At 36.8% G+C, this 17,336-nt stretch overlaps 2 protein-coding genes across 3 annotated transcripts in view; both read left to right on the top strand.

The window, feature by feature from the left end:
* The window catches only part of LOC5571262 (dnaJ homolog subfamily C member 5 homolog), a 40,941-nt gene extending 36,057 nt beyond the window's left edge, over positions 1-4,884 (top strand). For both annotated transcript variants that reach the window (XR_002499438.1, XR_002499439.1), the window contains one exon: positions 4,584-4,884. The gene's annotated coding sequence lies outside the window, so the exon portion shown is untranslated. The remainder of the gene's footprint in view (positions 1-4,583) is intronic.
* On the top strand, positions 4,757-17,332 carry LOC5571265 (cytosolic non-specific dipeptidase). Its single transcript, XM_001653513.2, has 4 exons — positions 4,757-4,962; positions 5,026-5,260; positions 16,042-17,160; positions 17,220-17,332. Exons 1-4 carry the CDS (start codon positions 4,913-4,915, stop codon positions 17,265-17,267), a joined length of 1,452 nt encoding a protein of 483 aa, XP_001653563.1. The 5' UTR covers positions 4,757-4,912; the 3' UTR covers positions 17,268-17,332.
* The last annotated feature ends 4 nt before the right edge of the window (positions 17,333-17,336 follow it).

Below are 17,336 nucleotides of genomic sequence, written 5' to 3'. Positions count from 1 at the left end.
ACGAATGATCCTAGATAAATTCCGGGAGTATAACTTGCAGACTCATCATCTGTTTATTGTTTTCAAAGTGGCATACGATTCAGTGAAATGAGCTGTGGCAGATAATGTCTGAACATAGTTTTCTGGCAAAACTAATTAGACTGATAAGTGCTATGCTGGATGGCTCGAAATCAAGTGTTCGGATTGCAGACGAGGTCTCAAGCTCGTTTGTGACGTTAGACGGATTGAAGCAGGGAGACGCACTTTCGAACTTACTGGTCAACATTGCACTCGAATGTGCTATCAGGAGATCTGACATGCAGAGAAACGGCAACATCATTACACGGTCGCACAAGCTCCTTGGCTTTGCGGACGATATCGACTTTATTGGAATCGATCGCAGATCAATAAAGGAGGCTTTCGTGTCTTTGAAGAGGAAGGCAGCGAGGATAGGCCTGACCATAAATTCTACCAAAACGAAGTACCTGGTGGCGGATAGAGATAGAGGTAGGTTCGGTAATCCTCAAAATCCCCCCTTGGTTGCGCCCCTACTGCAGAAACTCCATGCAATATTTTTAAAGGAATATCTGTAGAAATTTTCCTACAGGAATCCCTCGAATAATCAATTTCAAACATCTGGTAGCGATCTAAAGTTCTTTCTGGAGAAATCTGGCGAAATTCCTAGTGGAATCGCTGAAGAAATCCTTGGAGTAATTTTCGAAAGAATCGCTGGCGAAATCAGTGCAAGAATCTGATAAAAACATGAATTATGACTTGTCGAATGATTCCGATTCCACAACCAGAAAGAACGAAAACAACTCGAAAGAACACTGGAAAATCCTAAGGGAATTTCAAAAGTATCTCCTATATAATAATTCTCAGCCGTTGACTGATTTGTCTATACCTAAAAAAATATCTGTACAACATATTTGAGAAGGGCATCCCTTCGCCTTGTGGTGACGACCGCGGCTACAAAGCGAAGCCTGCTGAGGGTGTCTGGGTTCGATTCCCGGTCGCTACAGGATCTTTCCATTATGGAAATTTCCTTGGCTTCTCTGGGCATAGAGTATCTTCGTGTTTGTTACAATGAAAGCTCTCAGTTAATAACTGTGGAAGAGCTCATTGAACACTAAGCTGAGAAGTCCCAGTAAGGAAGTAATTCTAAGCAGAAGCAGATATTTGAGAAGCTCCTGAAGGATTTTCGAATATGAAAAAACGCATGAGAAAATCTAACAGAAATCTTTAAAGCCAAAGATTTACTGGATATTTTTTAAAGGAATAGTTGAACAAATGTTTTTAGAAATTGAATTACATATTGCAAGACTTTCAGGAGGAATTCTAGGAAGATTTTTTTCAGGAAATTTAAAAAGCTTCCGATTGAATCCTGAAGAAATTCAAGAAAAACCTGGTAAAATTGAAGAATGGAGAACTCCCTGAAAATTTTCTCCTGGAGACTTCTGGAGAGTTATTTGGAGGAGTTTGTTAAAAATCGCCAGAATCAATTTCAGGAGTTCATGTCAGGATTAGGGTAACGTATATAACCTGGACATGCATATAATTTGGACAGGCTGGTCGTTCTAAACTCATTTCCCACGAGATGGTGAGTAATATATGCTCAAGAAATCATGTATTGCATTACCAATACACTATGCTACTTATTAATGATAACCATTTTCATAACAATTACAAATTGGCTTCAAAAATATCAAAATTGTAAATTGTATCAACAGAACATCTGTGAAACCTACGAATGCAAGAGGATATGCATTTCAAGAACATACATTAAATGCAATAATAGCGCTCGGAACTGGCATTCAGAAAAAATTAAAAGTGGCAATATGATAAAATATGTCTAAAGTTGAAGCTAAGTTCATCTAAAATTTTAACATGAGTATATAAGGCATAAATCAGGTGGTGTCCAAAATAGATTATGGTTTTTGTTCTGTTGATATAATTTGGCCATCTGATGAAATACACTGGAATGTCACATGCATGCATACTTGTAGGCGTTTTCTCGTGGATCTGATGATATTTGCTTGCATTAAATTAAATTATTAATATATACTAATATACACATCCAAAAAGCGAAAAAATTGCATAGGCCACATGAGAACTTTTAAAATTTTATTATATGACCGTTTTTTATAAGAAACCATTCTATGGATATTGAGATAACGCCCCTGTCCAAATTATATTCACATGAGGGTGTCCAAAATGTATATTTGGTGTCCGAAATGTATAACAGACAAGTCGCTGAAAAACGTTATTTTGGTAGCTAATGCTACAGTTTGTAAGCTTTTTCTCCCCAGAAACACAAAGAACAAAAAGACATCAAGCATATAAGTAACATTAGAGTAAGGTGGGGCAAAAGTTCGACCTTAGTGGTATAATCAAAGTTTCCAGGTAAATAATAGCAGATGAAACAAAACAAATACCATACAGCGAACCTTCATCATGTTGGCTATGACTTTGCTGAACAAACTTGTGTCAAAATATTTACCCATTTTTTGTTATAACAGTTTCAAAATTGATTGTCTTATTCGAACTTTTGCCCCACCGGTGGGGCAAAAGTTCGAATCTAGTGTGGGGCAAAAGTTCGTTGGCTAAAACACAAAATATCAATACTTTTATGCCAGGCATACTTTCTACCAGCCGTAAACTTATGTTTGCCGAAAAATACACACTAAATTTTCATCAAAAAATGCCCAAAGCAGGGTTAATTGTAATACACCCAAAAAATAGCAGTTTTTCGCAAAACTAAGGGAAATGTAAATTTTTTGTGACATTTTTCGCACGATCAGGCAAATTTCGCTAAATTTGAAGATAATATGTCGATTTCAGGAAATTTGAAAAAAATTCCGAGGGTTTATACATGGGTCGAACTTTTGCCCCGCAGATTCGAACTTTTGCCCCGCTATGGGCCAAAAATTGATTCCAACTATTTATGGAAAAACTAATCCACGTCAAAGCATCCTTATGATAGGCCTAGAAACGCCCTTACATAAAATATTGAAAAAGATTTTATCTTCATTTGGTTCCATGCATCGAAAGTTTGACCAAATATTACAATATTTACGTCGAAAAACAACAAATAGCCATAACTTTTCCAAAACTCAATCGATTTTTATGATATTTGGAGTGAAAGTCTCTTACTTGAATAGCATTCAAACCACCATGACATTTCTAAGTTTTGATTTGATTTAAGCTAGAAATCTTAAAAAGAAACTCTTGCCCCATTCGAACTTTTGCCTCACTTTACTCTACGAAATAAAATACTTGTGTCTAATGCAGTTAATCGATCGCCGTTTCCAGACATATCCTTAGCCTGTCCAAAATACATAATTTACCCTACAGTAAGTATTTGCATAAGTGGTTAAGGATTTTTTAAAGAGTAATTGCTTTAAAATCCCTGAATTTAAGCAGCAGGACTTCTTGGATTTTTTTAAGGAATTTCTGCAGAACAAAAAATTTTAGAGTTTTGGAAGAATCTTCGCAAGATTTTTTTGAGAATACTGGAATAATCACAATTTTATTTTTCACGCCTCTGTTTTTTTCTTGGTAGAAACTTGAAAAAAAAAAATCTGGAGAATGTATTAGAGGTACCCTTGTTTAAATTTTTAATGTTTTCTTGAGTAATCCGAACTGGAATTACTTATGGAATTTCTGTTACAAATCATAGAAGAATTTCTGATTTTATACAAATAAATTCTGACTGAATTCTTTCAATAAAGAGTAGAAATGGTTCAAACGATTGCTTTGCTCCCCTCTCCCCAATCAACACATTTACATTCGGTGAGAAAAATAGTCAACCTCTTGCTAAGCTTTACCTAGGGTTAACGCTCCCTTAGTGGAGGTAGTGTGTTTTGATATGTTTCACATTAATAAATAACTAGGTATGTGATATTTTTCTAAGATGTACGATGCGAAAATGATGCAAGCAATGGAATTATATCTATGATTTTAATCGTAAAGCTATTTAGAAGAATTATTTTGCAAAAAAAACCTCTTTGTACCTATACGTGGTATATTAGTACCCATAGTGGAAAGTCCGATAAGAGAATAAACTACCGGCACTCCAATCGAGCCAAATTGTAAACTAGAGCAATCAAATGAAATCAACCATAAAAAATCAAATTGAACCTAGATTGAAAGGCCCCTAGGCCGACCACATTAGCTGTGACAATATTGTAGCTCGAACAAAATATGGAAATAAATACGAATTAAATCGAAAACCGGAATCACCAAGTCCGATAAGAAATCAATGGTTTGCTCCATTATAGGAATTATGCTAATAACATACCTCCATTAAATGAACAGTGTTCCTATTATTGGTGCAAGGATTATTTGCAGAGACAATTTATATGAATCATGATTTTCATACGTTTCAGTGATAGAAGGAAGGATTTAAATGACAGTAAATCTTTGAGCTGTTTAGTAGAATACCTATAAGTAGATGAGAAACCCGAATTCAGTACTATACCATTTAACTCCACTAGAGTTCGTATCCTTTGACAGATACGCGTATTTTTAATGATTTAAAATCTTTCGACTGATACGTTAAAATCGCATATTTCATGATTGTATCACCATCCACCATGTTTCAGCTGTTTTTTCCTTAGGTACACCACTAACGGTACATTTGCCCTACTGCTCCCCTTATCACCCATTCATGCATCTTCTTATCTGTAAAAGGGGAAACGGTTTGTGTGAGTAAAAGCGTTTGTACTACTGCACCAGCAACAATAAAACTCAGCGCGACGAAGACGATAGCTATAGCCGTCATCACATCGTCGAAAGCCGGTCAGTCATCGGCGGAGCATAGATCGGAGAACTTCCACCAGTGAAACCGGTTTTATTCGTTAATCGTTTAGTGTTTGTTCCTTATTGGTTGTGTCGTCGTTATCAGACTCCAGTAGAAGTGAGTGATAAAACAATGGCCAGTGCAACTGCTGCCCTCCCAGATGTGCTGAAGAATCTTTTCAGGTTAGTATTGAAAACTCCAATTTAAGAATTTCTCTTACAATCTTCCATTTGCTTCTTTCACAGCCACATCGATGCCAACAAGAGCAAATACATCTCCGCTCTGGCTGAGGCGGTCGCTATCAAATCGGTATCTGCTTGGCCCGATTCGCGACCAGAAATTTTCCGCATGGTTAACTGGGTGGCGGACCGTCTGAAGGCGTTGGGCTCCACTGTGGAACTGGCCGACGTTGGTAAGCAGACCTTCCCCGATGGACGGGTGCTGGATCTGCCTAATGTGATTCTGGGAACGCTGGGCAACGTAAGTAACATTCCCATTATTACTTCGATCACCAAGAGTAACGACGACTGATATGATGGCATTTGATTGATTTGTGAAGCCTTCTAATTGAGACCTTGATCGATTATGTGACATTCTTTAAATTCAAGTACACAGGGAATATCACCAGCAAAGTGGTCAACATCTCCTATGGGATGTGACTGAGATAAGCTTATACACTTTATCATATGATCATAGAAACGACTGCAAAAATACCTAGTTTGCAAAGCAGAGTGAAAGCCACAAGAACGATAATTCGCACACAAAGGCGGTATGGAAGGCATTGTGTGATGATTTTTTTTGCGGTTGACTCATTGAGTCAGGGAAATTGAGACAAGGCATTCAAATTGGTTTCAAATAGGCTGAACGTGACTGGTTAGTGGTCACAGCACAGCTTAATGATAATTTGATGCTTTGCAATGAGACATTATGTGTAGTGTTGGGTGGGTCTCATGTTGAATTTTGTGATAATTGAGAAGTAGCCGAGCTAGAAGCGAAACTAATAAGCATTATAACATGTTTTCTTAGCTAATAACTTGTTGCTGCAACTTGGCAGCAGAACTAATCTCAAGTATTTTCCTGCTTAATATTTTACAGTTAGAAAATAGCAAATCAAAATGGTTATACATTACTGTTATGCACAAACATACCATTACCAGAAAAAAAATGTAATTAAGGTATGTTCTCATAATAAACTCTTTCTTTCCCATTGTTGTTCCAGAGCTCTATTGATTTTCTATGAACTTTTAAAGTCTAAATTAGACTCAGATGAATACTATGCACTAGGTTTTAGAATCTCATTCCATACTTATCCGATTAATCCAATATAATCCAATAGTCAACTAACAGTTTCAACTGTGAAACAATCCATTTACTATTAGAACTAAAATGTTTTATATTGATTCTTAAAATGTGGGAAAGAAAGGGTTAAGTCCCAGGTGTTTGGTTTTTGTAATATCAACCGGCTAAATCTGATATGTCTATAAAACTAACAGCAACATTTCAACAACGCCCATTGAATAATGCAGTAACGAGCCATATACGATGACGATGACACAGAGACGCTGCCGTTGACCCCTTTATTTTTGTTTTCGTCCGGTCTCTGGCGGGCGACTGTTTGGTGTATCGAGTAGAGATATGTGCAGTGCACACCGAATCAAGCGCAGCGTAAAAATAAAAATGTCAATATTTATGCGCGACTGCACGCGTGGTCGTACCAATTTTTTTTCGCAAACTTGTTTTTGAATTGTATGATTCAATATTGGGGAAAGTGCGCCAGTAATGGTCATCATGATTCCCCATTTGGCTAAATGATCGGCAATAAGCCAGGGTGGATCAAGTTCAAAACTTGGGGAAATTGGATTATTTCGTTATCAGATGCAAAATTATTTTATCTCTATATCACTTTGATCCAACATTTTCACGACTTAAAAAATTGCGAAGTGTTACTACGCCCATTTTTATCAAAATATAGAAAATGTCACTTAGTCCACTCTGACTTAACGCCAACCACATGTAATGTTTTGAAAACTTTCAATTTTTCAAACATTAGGAATGTTTTGAAATCAAAATATGTTTGACACTTTTCTAGTACAACATACAAAACCATCAAAAATTTGGAAATTATCAATTCATGACAAACATAGGGAGTCGATGCCGGTTATGGACCCTTTGCGTATTATGGACCCCCCACAGAAAACTTCGATTGCATTGTTAGTCAGAAGTTTCAGACAAAATATTTGGTTTGAGGCGCCGCAATACAGGTATTTGAACAGTTTTGTAAATGAAACCACACAAGAGGGTCCATAATACGCATTTCCAGGTGGGTCCATAATAGGCACGTCGGCAGCGAGCCGGATTACATGGGAATCAAATGGAGGGTCCATAATACGAAACGTCAAATTTGTAAACATTCCTATTATGGATCCCAGGAGGGTCCATAATAGGCATTCGGACAACAGTTTTCCAAATGCATATTTTGCTGGAAAAATCGAATGATTTTGTATGTTTCATAGGCGTACTATGAAGTAAAAACATTGAACTTGTTGTTAGACGCCACAAAACGTATATCCGTCTGAGATAGCATTGCGGAAAGGCGTCGAGAATGAATTTCAGCTACTAAGGGGTCCATTACTAGCATTGACACCCTATGTGTCACTATATCCACTTCACATAGTGCAACAAGGTCTGCAAAAAGCGCTAGTGTGAAACGTAAAACATGAAAAAAATAATTTCGTCAGTGTTACGTCTGTGGTATAACGGAATAGAGCATATATAGTCCATTTTACGAAACGGCAACACTACTGATATTGTTGTTACTTTTACACGTTACGACACCGTCTCCTGTCAAAATTTCATTAATGAAATAAGCCTCGTAAAATGGACTAGGGGTGATCGGGGCAATATGGGCCGCCTAAGGAAAACGTCATGAAATGCATAGAAAAACAGCAAAAAAATATGGTTTAAATGCAAGTGACTTGTACTATAAAATGTTATCTTCCATGTTACGTCGATAAATAATGTTAACATCAACTTGCAAATTATTTCAGGAACTTTTTGGAAATCCATGTTTTTCTACGTGACCACCAACCATATGGGGCATTATGAGCCAACCTACGGGGCAGTATGAGCCACCTCATGTAATCGAATGATTTTTATTTAAAACAGTATAGAGAAGAGTTAGTGGTGAAGAGTACATTATTGGAAAGGAAATTGTATTAGCTTTGCTTGAAATTATTGATTCTAGCGGCTTATTTTTTAAAGATACATAATGCATAGTAAACAGACCATGTTGTACTAGTACCAAATTGCGCTACTTGGTTCAACGTATTTTCTAGCAAAGTGTTCCACTTGTAATGGTGCATAAAGATGACTATGCAGTAAAAAAATAATCTGGTATATTTAGGCAATGTATTTTTATGTTCAAAACATCGTTTGTTTTGCTTAAATTTAGGTGGCTCATTTTGCCCCGTCCCTTCATCTTGAAAATAATATATTGTTTTTCAATAATTTTATTTACGAACAAATCTAATTGCGCTCACGAACTGTTCATTATGATCAGAAGTTTCAATGGATTGGTAAAATTAACCAGAATTATAAATATAATTGTCTTATAGACTTAATTAAAAACTGCCAAAATTATAAGCTTTTCATGACGAAGGACAAATTTGTACATTTTTGTAAATATCTAGAGTGTTTAAACGAATATTCTTACGGTTTTTATTGTGGTGGCTATTTGAGGCATCCTTTAGTAGATCGTAACGACACTAGACGTTAAAACACTGTTTTTGAGGTCAAAACCTATGTGGCTCATATTGCCCCGTATGTTCATATTGCCCCCATTGCCCCTATACATTTATGTGCATAGCTTCCAATGTACAGGGTCAAAAGTTTGACTATGATTAGACTAAAAAAACAGCTGTAGAAGATCGGTCAAAATGGCAGGTATGATGATACTTTATGCCTAATGAAGTCAAGGAAATTTCCATTACGAAAAGATCCTGGACCGACCGGGAATCGAACCCAGACACCTTCAGCATAGCTTTGCTTTGTAGCACGGACTCTAACCACTCGGATAAGGAGTGGAATTATCAGGGAATTTTATTCAACCTGGAATCCTGGAATTATCAGGGAATTTCATTCAACCTGGAGAAAACTGGAATTCTCAGGGAATTTCGATCACAATCAGGGAAATTTTTTTGCAGGTCTTTAAGAAGTTCCTATTTTTGATAAAAGGTCTATGAATTCTCTATTTTAACCTAAATGGTCTCTAAAGTCTCTCTTTTTCCTTATCTTGCTTGCAGATAATTATGATGCAAAATGTCTTCTCACAACTCTCGAGAACAGCTTCAGGAATTATCCTAGTGGTTCCTCAAGAGGTTTCAATATCAGGAACTAATGCAGGCTTCTCACCAAAAATTCGTCCAGAAATTCATCTACCAATTCTTTAAGCAATTTTTCAAAGGAACAGGAATTCCAGGAATTTCTTCAGAATTTGCTTCAGGAGATCATTGAGCACTTCAACGTTACTACCTCCAGTAACTTTAAACAATTTTCCAAAGACTGTCCTAGGACTTCCTCCAGATATTTTTTCAACAGAATTCTCCGTTCATGACTCTAAGAGATCTTCCAAAGATTTCCACAAAATGTCTTTCAATCAAGAAAACCCGCAAAATGTCTTTCAAAAAAACCCGCAGTTTCAGAGTTTGTGGTACAATTCGTTCAAGGATTTTTTTTTTCAAGAAACCCGACAAGAATTTCTACGCTATGTCATCTAAAGTTATTTTAAAGAATTTCTCCAAAAATTCTTTTAAGGGGTTAACAACATTTCAAATAATTCCTTAAATTCGATTTGTGTTTTATTACAGTGATTACCTCCATGAGTCGATGTTCCATGACTCGATATCGACTCATGGAACCATGCTAAAAACATAATTCTATGGTTACTATGATGATCCCTAGAAGCAGCTTTCCAAAGGATTGCTGTTCTATGACTCGATATTTCCATGAGTCGATGGTCCCTTCAATATCGACTTATAGAGGTTTCACTGAATTGAGTTTCTCTAGATTTTTTGTTTTCATTCAAGAATTACTGGAGTGCTTCCGAACATTTTCCAATAAATTTCAAAAATAATCCCCATGGAATATTGGAAAATTCATTCAAGATTTATCACCAGTTAACACTACAAGATATAATTCAGAGATTCAGCTGTTGTTTTTTTTTCAATTATCTTAGCAATAATCCTGAATATCTTCTGAAAGTTCTTCAAGAGTGAGTCCTTCTAGAAATCCTTATTCATCAAGGGTGACTTAAGAACATACACAATTTTCAACAGAAGTTACCCTAAAATTTGATTGAGGAACACGTCACGATTTTTTTTCAAACTTTTTTTCGGTCTTCTGGAAAATTTCATTCACATTCCCTTGAAGAAATGCATAGAAAACTTCTTGAAGAATGCTTAAGGATCAATATCTGGAGTAATTCTTGGAGATATCCTTAGAGAAATTTATAGTTCTTCTTCTTGGCATTACGTCCTCATTGGGACAGAGCATGCTTTTTTTTTACCAAAATTGCCATTTTCGCATTCGTATATCGTATGGCAGTTACGATGATACTCTATGCTCAGGGAAGTCAAGGATATTTCCATTACGAAAAGATCCTTGACTGGCCGGGAATGGAACCCAGACACCTTCAGCATGGCTATGCTTTGTAGCTGCGGACTCTAACCACTCAGCTAAGGAAGGACTTAAATTTATTAGTTAAAATCTTAAAGACTTGAAGACTTAAAGAAATTCTGAAGGACAATCCTGTAAAAAATCCTGAGAAATCCTTGAAGACATCTGGAGAAGTTTCTGGATGAATTTTCCAACATGTTTTCAACGGGATTCTGTCCTAGAAAAACCGATTGGAGAATCACTGAATAATATAATGTAGGACTAAGAGATTTCATGAAAAATTTCAGAAATAATATATGAAGGATTTCCTGATGGGAGCCCTGAGGTATTTTTGTGGCATTTTATTTCGAAAAATACAGTTTTTAAGGGCTTTCCTTAGCCGAGTGGTTAGCTTCCGCGGCTTCAAAGCAAACCATGATTTCTGAAAACAAAACTGATGCAAGTATTTTGGAAACAATTCTACAGAAGTTCTAGGAGGGAATCTTAAAAAAGGCAAAACTCTTCAAGAAATACTTGAGAAATTTCTTGAAACAATTTCTGAAGAAAATCCCAATTCTCAGAAGTATACTTTGAGAAACTCAACGAAGAATTGCTAGAAACATCCATTGAAGAATATTCCTTTGAAAATATCATGGAACAATAATACCCTCCCCTTGGTTATGCGACCTTGCCGCGATGGGAGGGCATAATCCATTAGCCCATATGATGGAAACCAAAGGCGTAACCTGTAGTGGTGGTATCACATTTTGGCATTTTTTGCTTAAAGCCGCGTCATAATTCATATGGCATAGACGCAATAATATCTCGGATGTGATCCAACGGACATTCTGCGTCATTGATAGAATTGATGCCCATTTCAAATAATTAATTTATTCGAAGTGGACATTAATACTATTGGTGACGTTCAGTTTGCCTTTTGCTAACCAGAATGATCCGTAGCCACTCTTACTATTAGCTAGCTAAACATATCGTTATCATATACGACGTAGGGAATATTACTCTAAGGAAAATTACTAGTAGATTCACTGAGTAGAAATAAGTGGCGACAATCTTATTTTAATATGGTTTTTACATTGCCATAATAAGAAATACCTCATTTGTAACAACGGTATAAATAATCTAATTCCAGCTTCATTTTCGCAAAATTTACAAGTAGAAAGTAGGCGTTGTGAAGCATTGCATTTGCCACTGAAAAGTGAATCTTGTAGGAGACTGTAATAGAAGCCTAAGGTAACTTTACTCTTAAATATTTACTATAATAATGACTATTGAAAGTAAGACGCTGAGATCGATCATTAGGGTACACATGCTAGTTTCGAGAAATTGTTGAACAGACAAGGAAAGTGACCTTTTTCTTTATGGATATATGAACGTAACGACCAATAAATACTTTTAACAACAAAAAAGAAATTAATTAGAACTACTACTAAACAGCCAATATTGTCAAGACTTGACGACAATTGACATTTAAGATTCTAATCTTACGTGAAAGACAGGAGTAATCAAAATAGCACTTAAATGACAAATTATCCAAAACCATTTCGACTAAACAGTATTAGTAATGACACTACTACACTACTATTTCAAACAAATTCTGATGGAGCTGCTGATTTTCACAATGCTTCCTTTTCTCAGAAGCAAGGGAATATGGGTATTTTTTAAAAACTACCACGTCACAATACTAATAAAAAACAGTGTTCATGTGGGCACCATAGCCTAGTCCGTCTGAGTATTGGTCCTGGTAGAGGGGAAATTTGGCAAAAGCCAGACCGAGGGTTCAGCCTTGACAAGTTAAGCTGTCAGGCAGCTCCAACTGAATACCATACAAAAAAAAAAAAAAGAAAATATCATGGAACAATAATTGAGGGAATCCCTGTAGAACTTTTTTTTTTAAACATTCCTGTAAAAAAAACCTGGAAGGATCAATAAGTAATGTTCTGTAGTAAAAATTCCTAGGAGGCTATCTTGAGGATGTTTTTCTAGAAAAAAATAAGCATAAGTATACAAAGATCTCCGTAAAGGTCCCTGGAAAAATTCCATTAGAAATCCTTTTGAAACTCTTAGCAGAATCACTTGATAATGTAAAGGAATCCCAGGACAAGTACTTGACAGATTTCATAGATCAATTTGTGTAAGAATCTCCAGAGAAACGTTAGGTGTGAAACATGAAGGAATTCTTTTTTACCGTAATCCGGGGTAACATGATGGCCTTCCTAGTAAAAAGCTCGAATCAACATTTATCGATAGAATATTTCCAACGCATTAATGGTGCTTCGCTTTCTTATATACATGAGCTAATAAAAATTGAGGTTTTTGTAAAAACTGAGTTTCTTTGGGTCGTAATTTTATCAACTATTCGAAACAATAATTTCCATGATCGTGGATGATACTAGCATAGCTTCATGCCTCTTATGAGCTCTGCAAATGATATAGACAAGGAAAATAAGCTATTTTCTGAAAATCACATCGCCGAAAACGATTCCGTTGTCAAAATTTTTATAAGTATTTTTAATTCAGAAAAAAATGACAAATTTCTATGTAGAATATAGAATTTCCTTAGGAAATTGCCTACCTGTAGGCGTATTCCACGGTTCAGGGAGTTTATAATTTTGAAATTTCTCAAAAAGTAATAGACTTGTAAGAGTTTGGCCTTCATATTTTGCTTCAGGGGCCTTGGTTTTGATAAGTAACGACATTTTCAATATCATTGATCATTGTTTACATTGGTTACCCCTTATAAGCGTAATCAAAAAATCACATAAAACCTTTTTTTAAACATGCTTAAAGCTTACGATAAACCAAATGCAGCATAAAGACACGAGAAATGGCTATCAGTACTTGTTTTAAAAATATAAAAGTTTCAACATTTGCAATTGTAAATTATTTTTTATAAATATCTGAAAATCTGATCAATGTTACCCCAGACTACAATACCTAAACAAATTTAGAAAAAAATATAAAAAAAAAAACCGCTGGAAGAAATCATGGAATAACCTATAAAGTATTTGATTTTATGGTGTTTTTTTTTTAATTTCACAAAAAAATTATATTGTATTCTTTTTAAAATTTCGGAGGAATTTATTTTAGTAAATCTTAAGGAAAGGCTTAGTTAACTTCTTCAATATATTTGTGAAGAAATTCTTGAAAAAAAAATTGTTATGACAAATCCTTAAATAGAAACTCCTGAAAAAAGTTTCTGGACATATGAGTAAAATCTTTGAGAAATCTGTAGTGGATTTTTGAAAAATCTCCTGATCAGGGAGGAAGTTCTCGAAAAATTTATAAAAGAACCTTACGCAATCCCGTTTGCACAGGAATTACTGGAAGAATATCTGCATGAATTTGTGGAAAAATGCCTATAGGAATTACTAAAAAAAAGGAACTTTGAGGAGAATTCCTTATGGAATCCCTGGAACTATTTTTAAAAGAATTCTTAGTTGTGTTGATAGAAGAAATACAAGGTTGATCCCTGGAAAATCGACCAAATTTGTTGAATTTTTAAAACAATCTCTGAAGACTGCTAGAAACCTGGAAGTTTCACGAAAGAATTCTGGCAATTTAAGTACGAATATTTGGTTGAATCGCTGGAAAAATGCCAGGAGGCATCCCGAAAAATTCTCGGGAAAGATTCTTGATGGAAGCCGTAGAGGAAATCCTGGAGAAATTCTAAAACATGTCCTCTAAAGAATTTCTATAATTATCTTAGTAGGTTCTTCCAAAGTAATACTTTCTGGTTCTTATTTTCGTAAACATATTATCAAATTTTTCGAGATTGAACCTCATTCGGCGTAGGCGTGACGTAAAATGCATCGGTGACGGCGGCGTGGCGCGGTGGCGCCCAGGTCTATTCCATACATTGTTCTAGGGGTTTTATACGGAATTTTACCAAAAAAAAGTTCAATTTTTCAGGGATGTTACAAAAAATCTGCAAATAAAACAGTTTTCATGTAATTTGATTTGTTCTAAAATTGTCTCCCGCATCTATTCTAGGATTTTTTCATCATTCATTCCAAATACGATTTTGAAGATTTTTCCAAGAATACTTGTGGAAGTTCTTCTCTGAATTCTTCTAATTTAAAAGAAGTTTATCAAAAAAGTCTACGTTGAAATTCCGGAATTCCAATTCTAGTAAGTACTATTTCCCAAGGGGGTTGTTTCCAAGGAATCTTTCAGGAAGTGATCTAGAGGTTTTTTTTAAAAGGTCCTCAGAGAATTAATTCAAAAAATTATCTAATCACATTTCTAAGAATTCTGCTGTGGATTTGTCTTCTCTGCAAGCATTGCATCAAGAAGTCTATCCTGAATATTCGAAAAAAAAAAACTTGGGATCCTTTTCGAAGTTGGTTCACGAGTTGGTTACTCGTTCTGTGTTGCTTCTAGGTATTTCTAAGAAACTACTCTATTTTTCACAATATTTGCAAGAATGCATGTAGGAATTGCTCTAAGAACACATCTAGGAATTACTCCAAGGCTTCTTGTGCAAACATATCCGTTTAAGGTGATTATAGAACGAAGCCACACCTCAAATTTTCAAGAACACAAGACTTGAGAACCAAACAGCGCTCCGCGTTGAAAATTTAACCCATTGGGCACCACCAGCAAGCAAGCAATTTGATTGATTTTCAGATTCTCCAGTCTTGTGCACTTTAAAATTCATAGTTTGGCTTCGTTTTATAATCACCTTAAACCTTTTTGTATTTATACAGGGATTGGTCCAAGAGAAGCGCCGATACATTGATTTTGAGACTACAAAGATGTCATCCTGATCCCAAAAAAAAAAAAAACACTACAAAGATGTAGGATCTTCTTGAAGAAGATTTTACGAAAATGTCTTAATACTGTTGTTTAATGTTTTCTACCAGAAAGCAATTTTAGCAGCACATATTTTTTAAATTAATCTCTACATACCGCCAAATATTTCTTCACAAATTCATGCATAGATAACTCCATTTTACATGGAATGGCTCCGAGAATCCCATCAGCGATTTCTGCACCAATCTTTGTAGCCATTCTACTAGGAGATATTATGTTTATACATATTTTGGGTGCAATTTCATAAAAAATTGTAGCAAATTCCTTTTGAAATTACGCATAAGAGTTAGTTGTTTTTGATTGTGAAATGTAGTTAACTATGTACTTCAGTGTGATTAAATTCAGTAAGGTCTTCGAATGACCGTATCTGTTAAGGGGCTTCGCAAATTCTAGGTAAAGCGCCCCACTAGCTACTAGGGTGTCGTGGAACCACGGATTTGTGTTACACATGAGTTAATCAATTTCTCCGTTTCATGAATGTTCAGTCTTCATTATCTTACCTTCTGTAATCACCAAGTGGCAAATAAGCTAACATCAAATCTCTCAACAAACAACTCCCCATCGTGACAACGACTTGTGGGAAAGCCATTATGCTTCGCTACAGCGAACTGGAATCTGCCCTCTTATGTTCCGTTATCTACTCGAATGCCACAATCAATGTCATATCAGTAATCGATTACCTTATTCATTGTTGTAGTTAATCGCTCCGCATGCATGTGAATATCGCCCCACTCAATTGATTCTTCTTATCTTCCTCCATCACTCCCACGCGGTAGGATCCCGCCAAAAAGACCGTCGTCCTGTATGGGCACTTGGATGTTCAACCGGCCATTCTGGAGGACGGTTGGGACACGGAACCGTTCGTGCTGACCGAGAAGGATGGCAAGCTGTTCGGTCGTGGTGCCAGCGATGATAAGGGACCGGTTCTGGGATGGATCCACGCCATCGAAGCGTACCAAGCTATTGGAGAACCTCTGCCAGTGAATTTGAAGTTCGTTTTCGAAGGTATGGAGGAATCCGGCAGCGAGGGACTGGACGAGCTGTTGTTCAAGCGCCAGAATGACTTTTTGTCTGGCGTGGATTTCGTGTGCATCTCGGATAACTATTGGTTGGGTACGACCAAGCCTTGCATCACTTACGGGCTGAGAGGTATTTGCTACTTCGATGTGGAGGTTGGATGCTCTGGAAAGGACTTGCACAGTGGAGTGTTCGGTGGCACGGTTTATGAGGCCATGAACGATTTGGTCTATTTGCTGGGAACACTTGCCGATAAGGAGGGAAAGATTCTGATTCCGAATCTGTATAAGGAGGTGGCTCCTCTGCTCCCGAACGAACAGGAGATGTACGATGCGATCGATTTCGACGTTTCGGAATACCGTGATCAGTTGGGAGCACGTCGCCTAATGCACAATGAAGATAAGACCAAAATCCTGATGCATCGCTGGCGCCAGCCAAGTCTCTCAATTCATGGCGTTGAGGGAGCATTCTACGAACCCGGCCAGAAGACAGTCATTCCGAAGAAGGTAATTGGCAAATTCTCCATCCGTATCGTTCCGGATCAGACCCCGGATCTGGTGGAGAAATACGTCACAGAGTACCTGACCACCAAGTGGGCCGAACGTGGCTCGCCAAACAAGTTTGCCGTCCGCATGGCTCACGGTGGCAAACCATGGACCGAAGACCCGAATCATCCTCACTACCAGGCGGCCAGTGTTGCCACCAAGTATGTGTACGACGTCCACCCGGATATGACCCGTGAGGGCGGTTCAATTCCCGTTACGTTGACTCTGCAGCAGACTACCGGAAAGAATGTCCTGTTGCTTCCGATGGGTGCTTCGGACGACGGTGCTCACTCGCAGAACGAGAAGATCGATATCCGCAACTATATCGAGGGAGTAAGTTTCCGGTGAATCCTAGCGAATGTTTCATCTACTAATTGAGTTTTCTTTTATAGACCAAGTTGCTGGGAGCTTACCTGTTCGAAGTGGCCAAGATCAAGTGAGGGAATCGTCAGAGAAAGTTATTAATTGGTGGTCATCACAATAAACATCACAGTTAACAAGTAAAGATA

This window comes from Aedes aegypti, chromosome 2, assembly GCF_002204515.2.
Source record: "Aedes aegypti strain LVP_AGWG chromosome 2, AaegL5.0 Primary Assembly, whole genome shotgun sequence".
NCBI lineage: Eukaryota > Metazoa > Arthropoda > Insecta > Diptera > Culicidae > Aedes > Aedes aegypti.
Note: the sequence above shows the minus strand (reverse complement) of the source record. Positions and strands in the feature narration are given on the sequence as shown.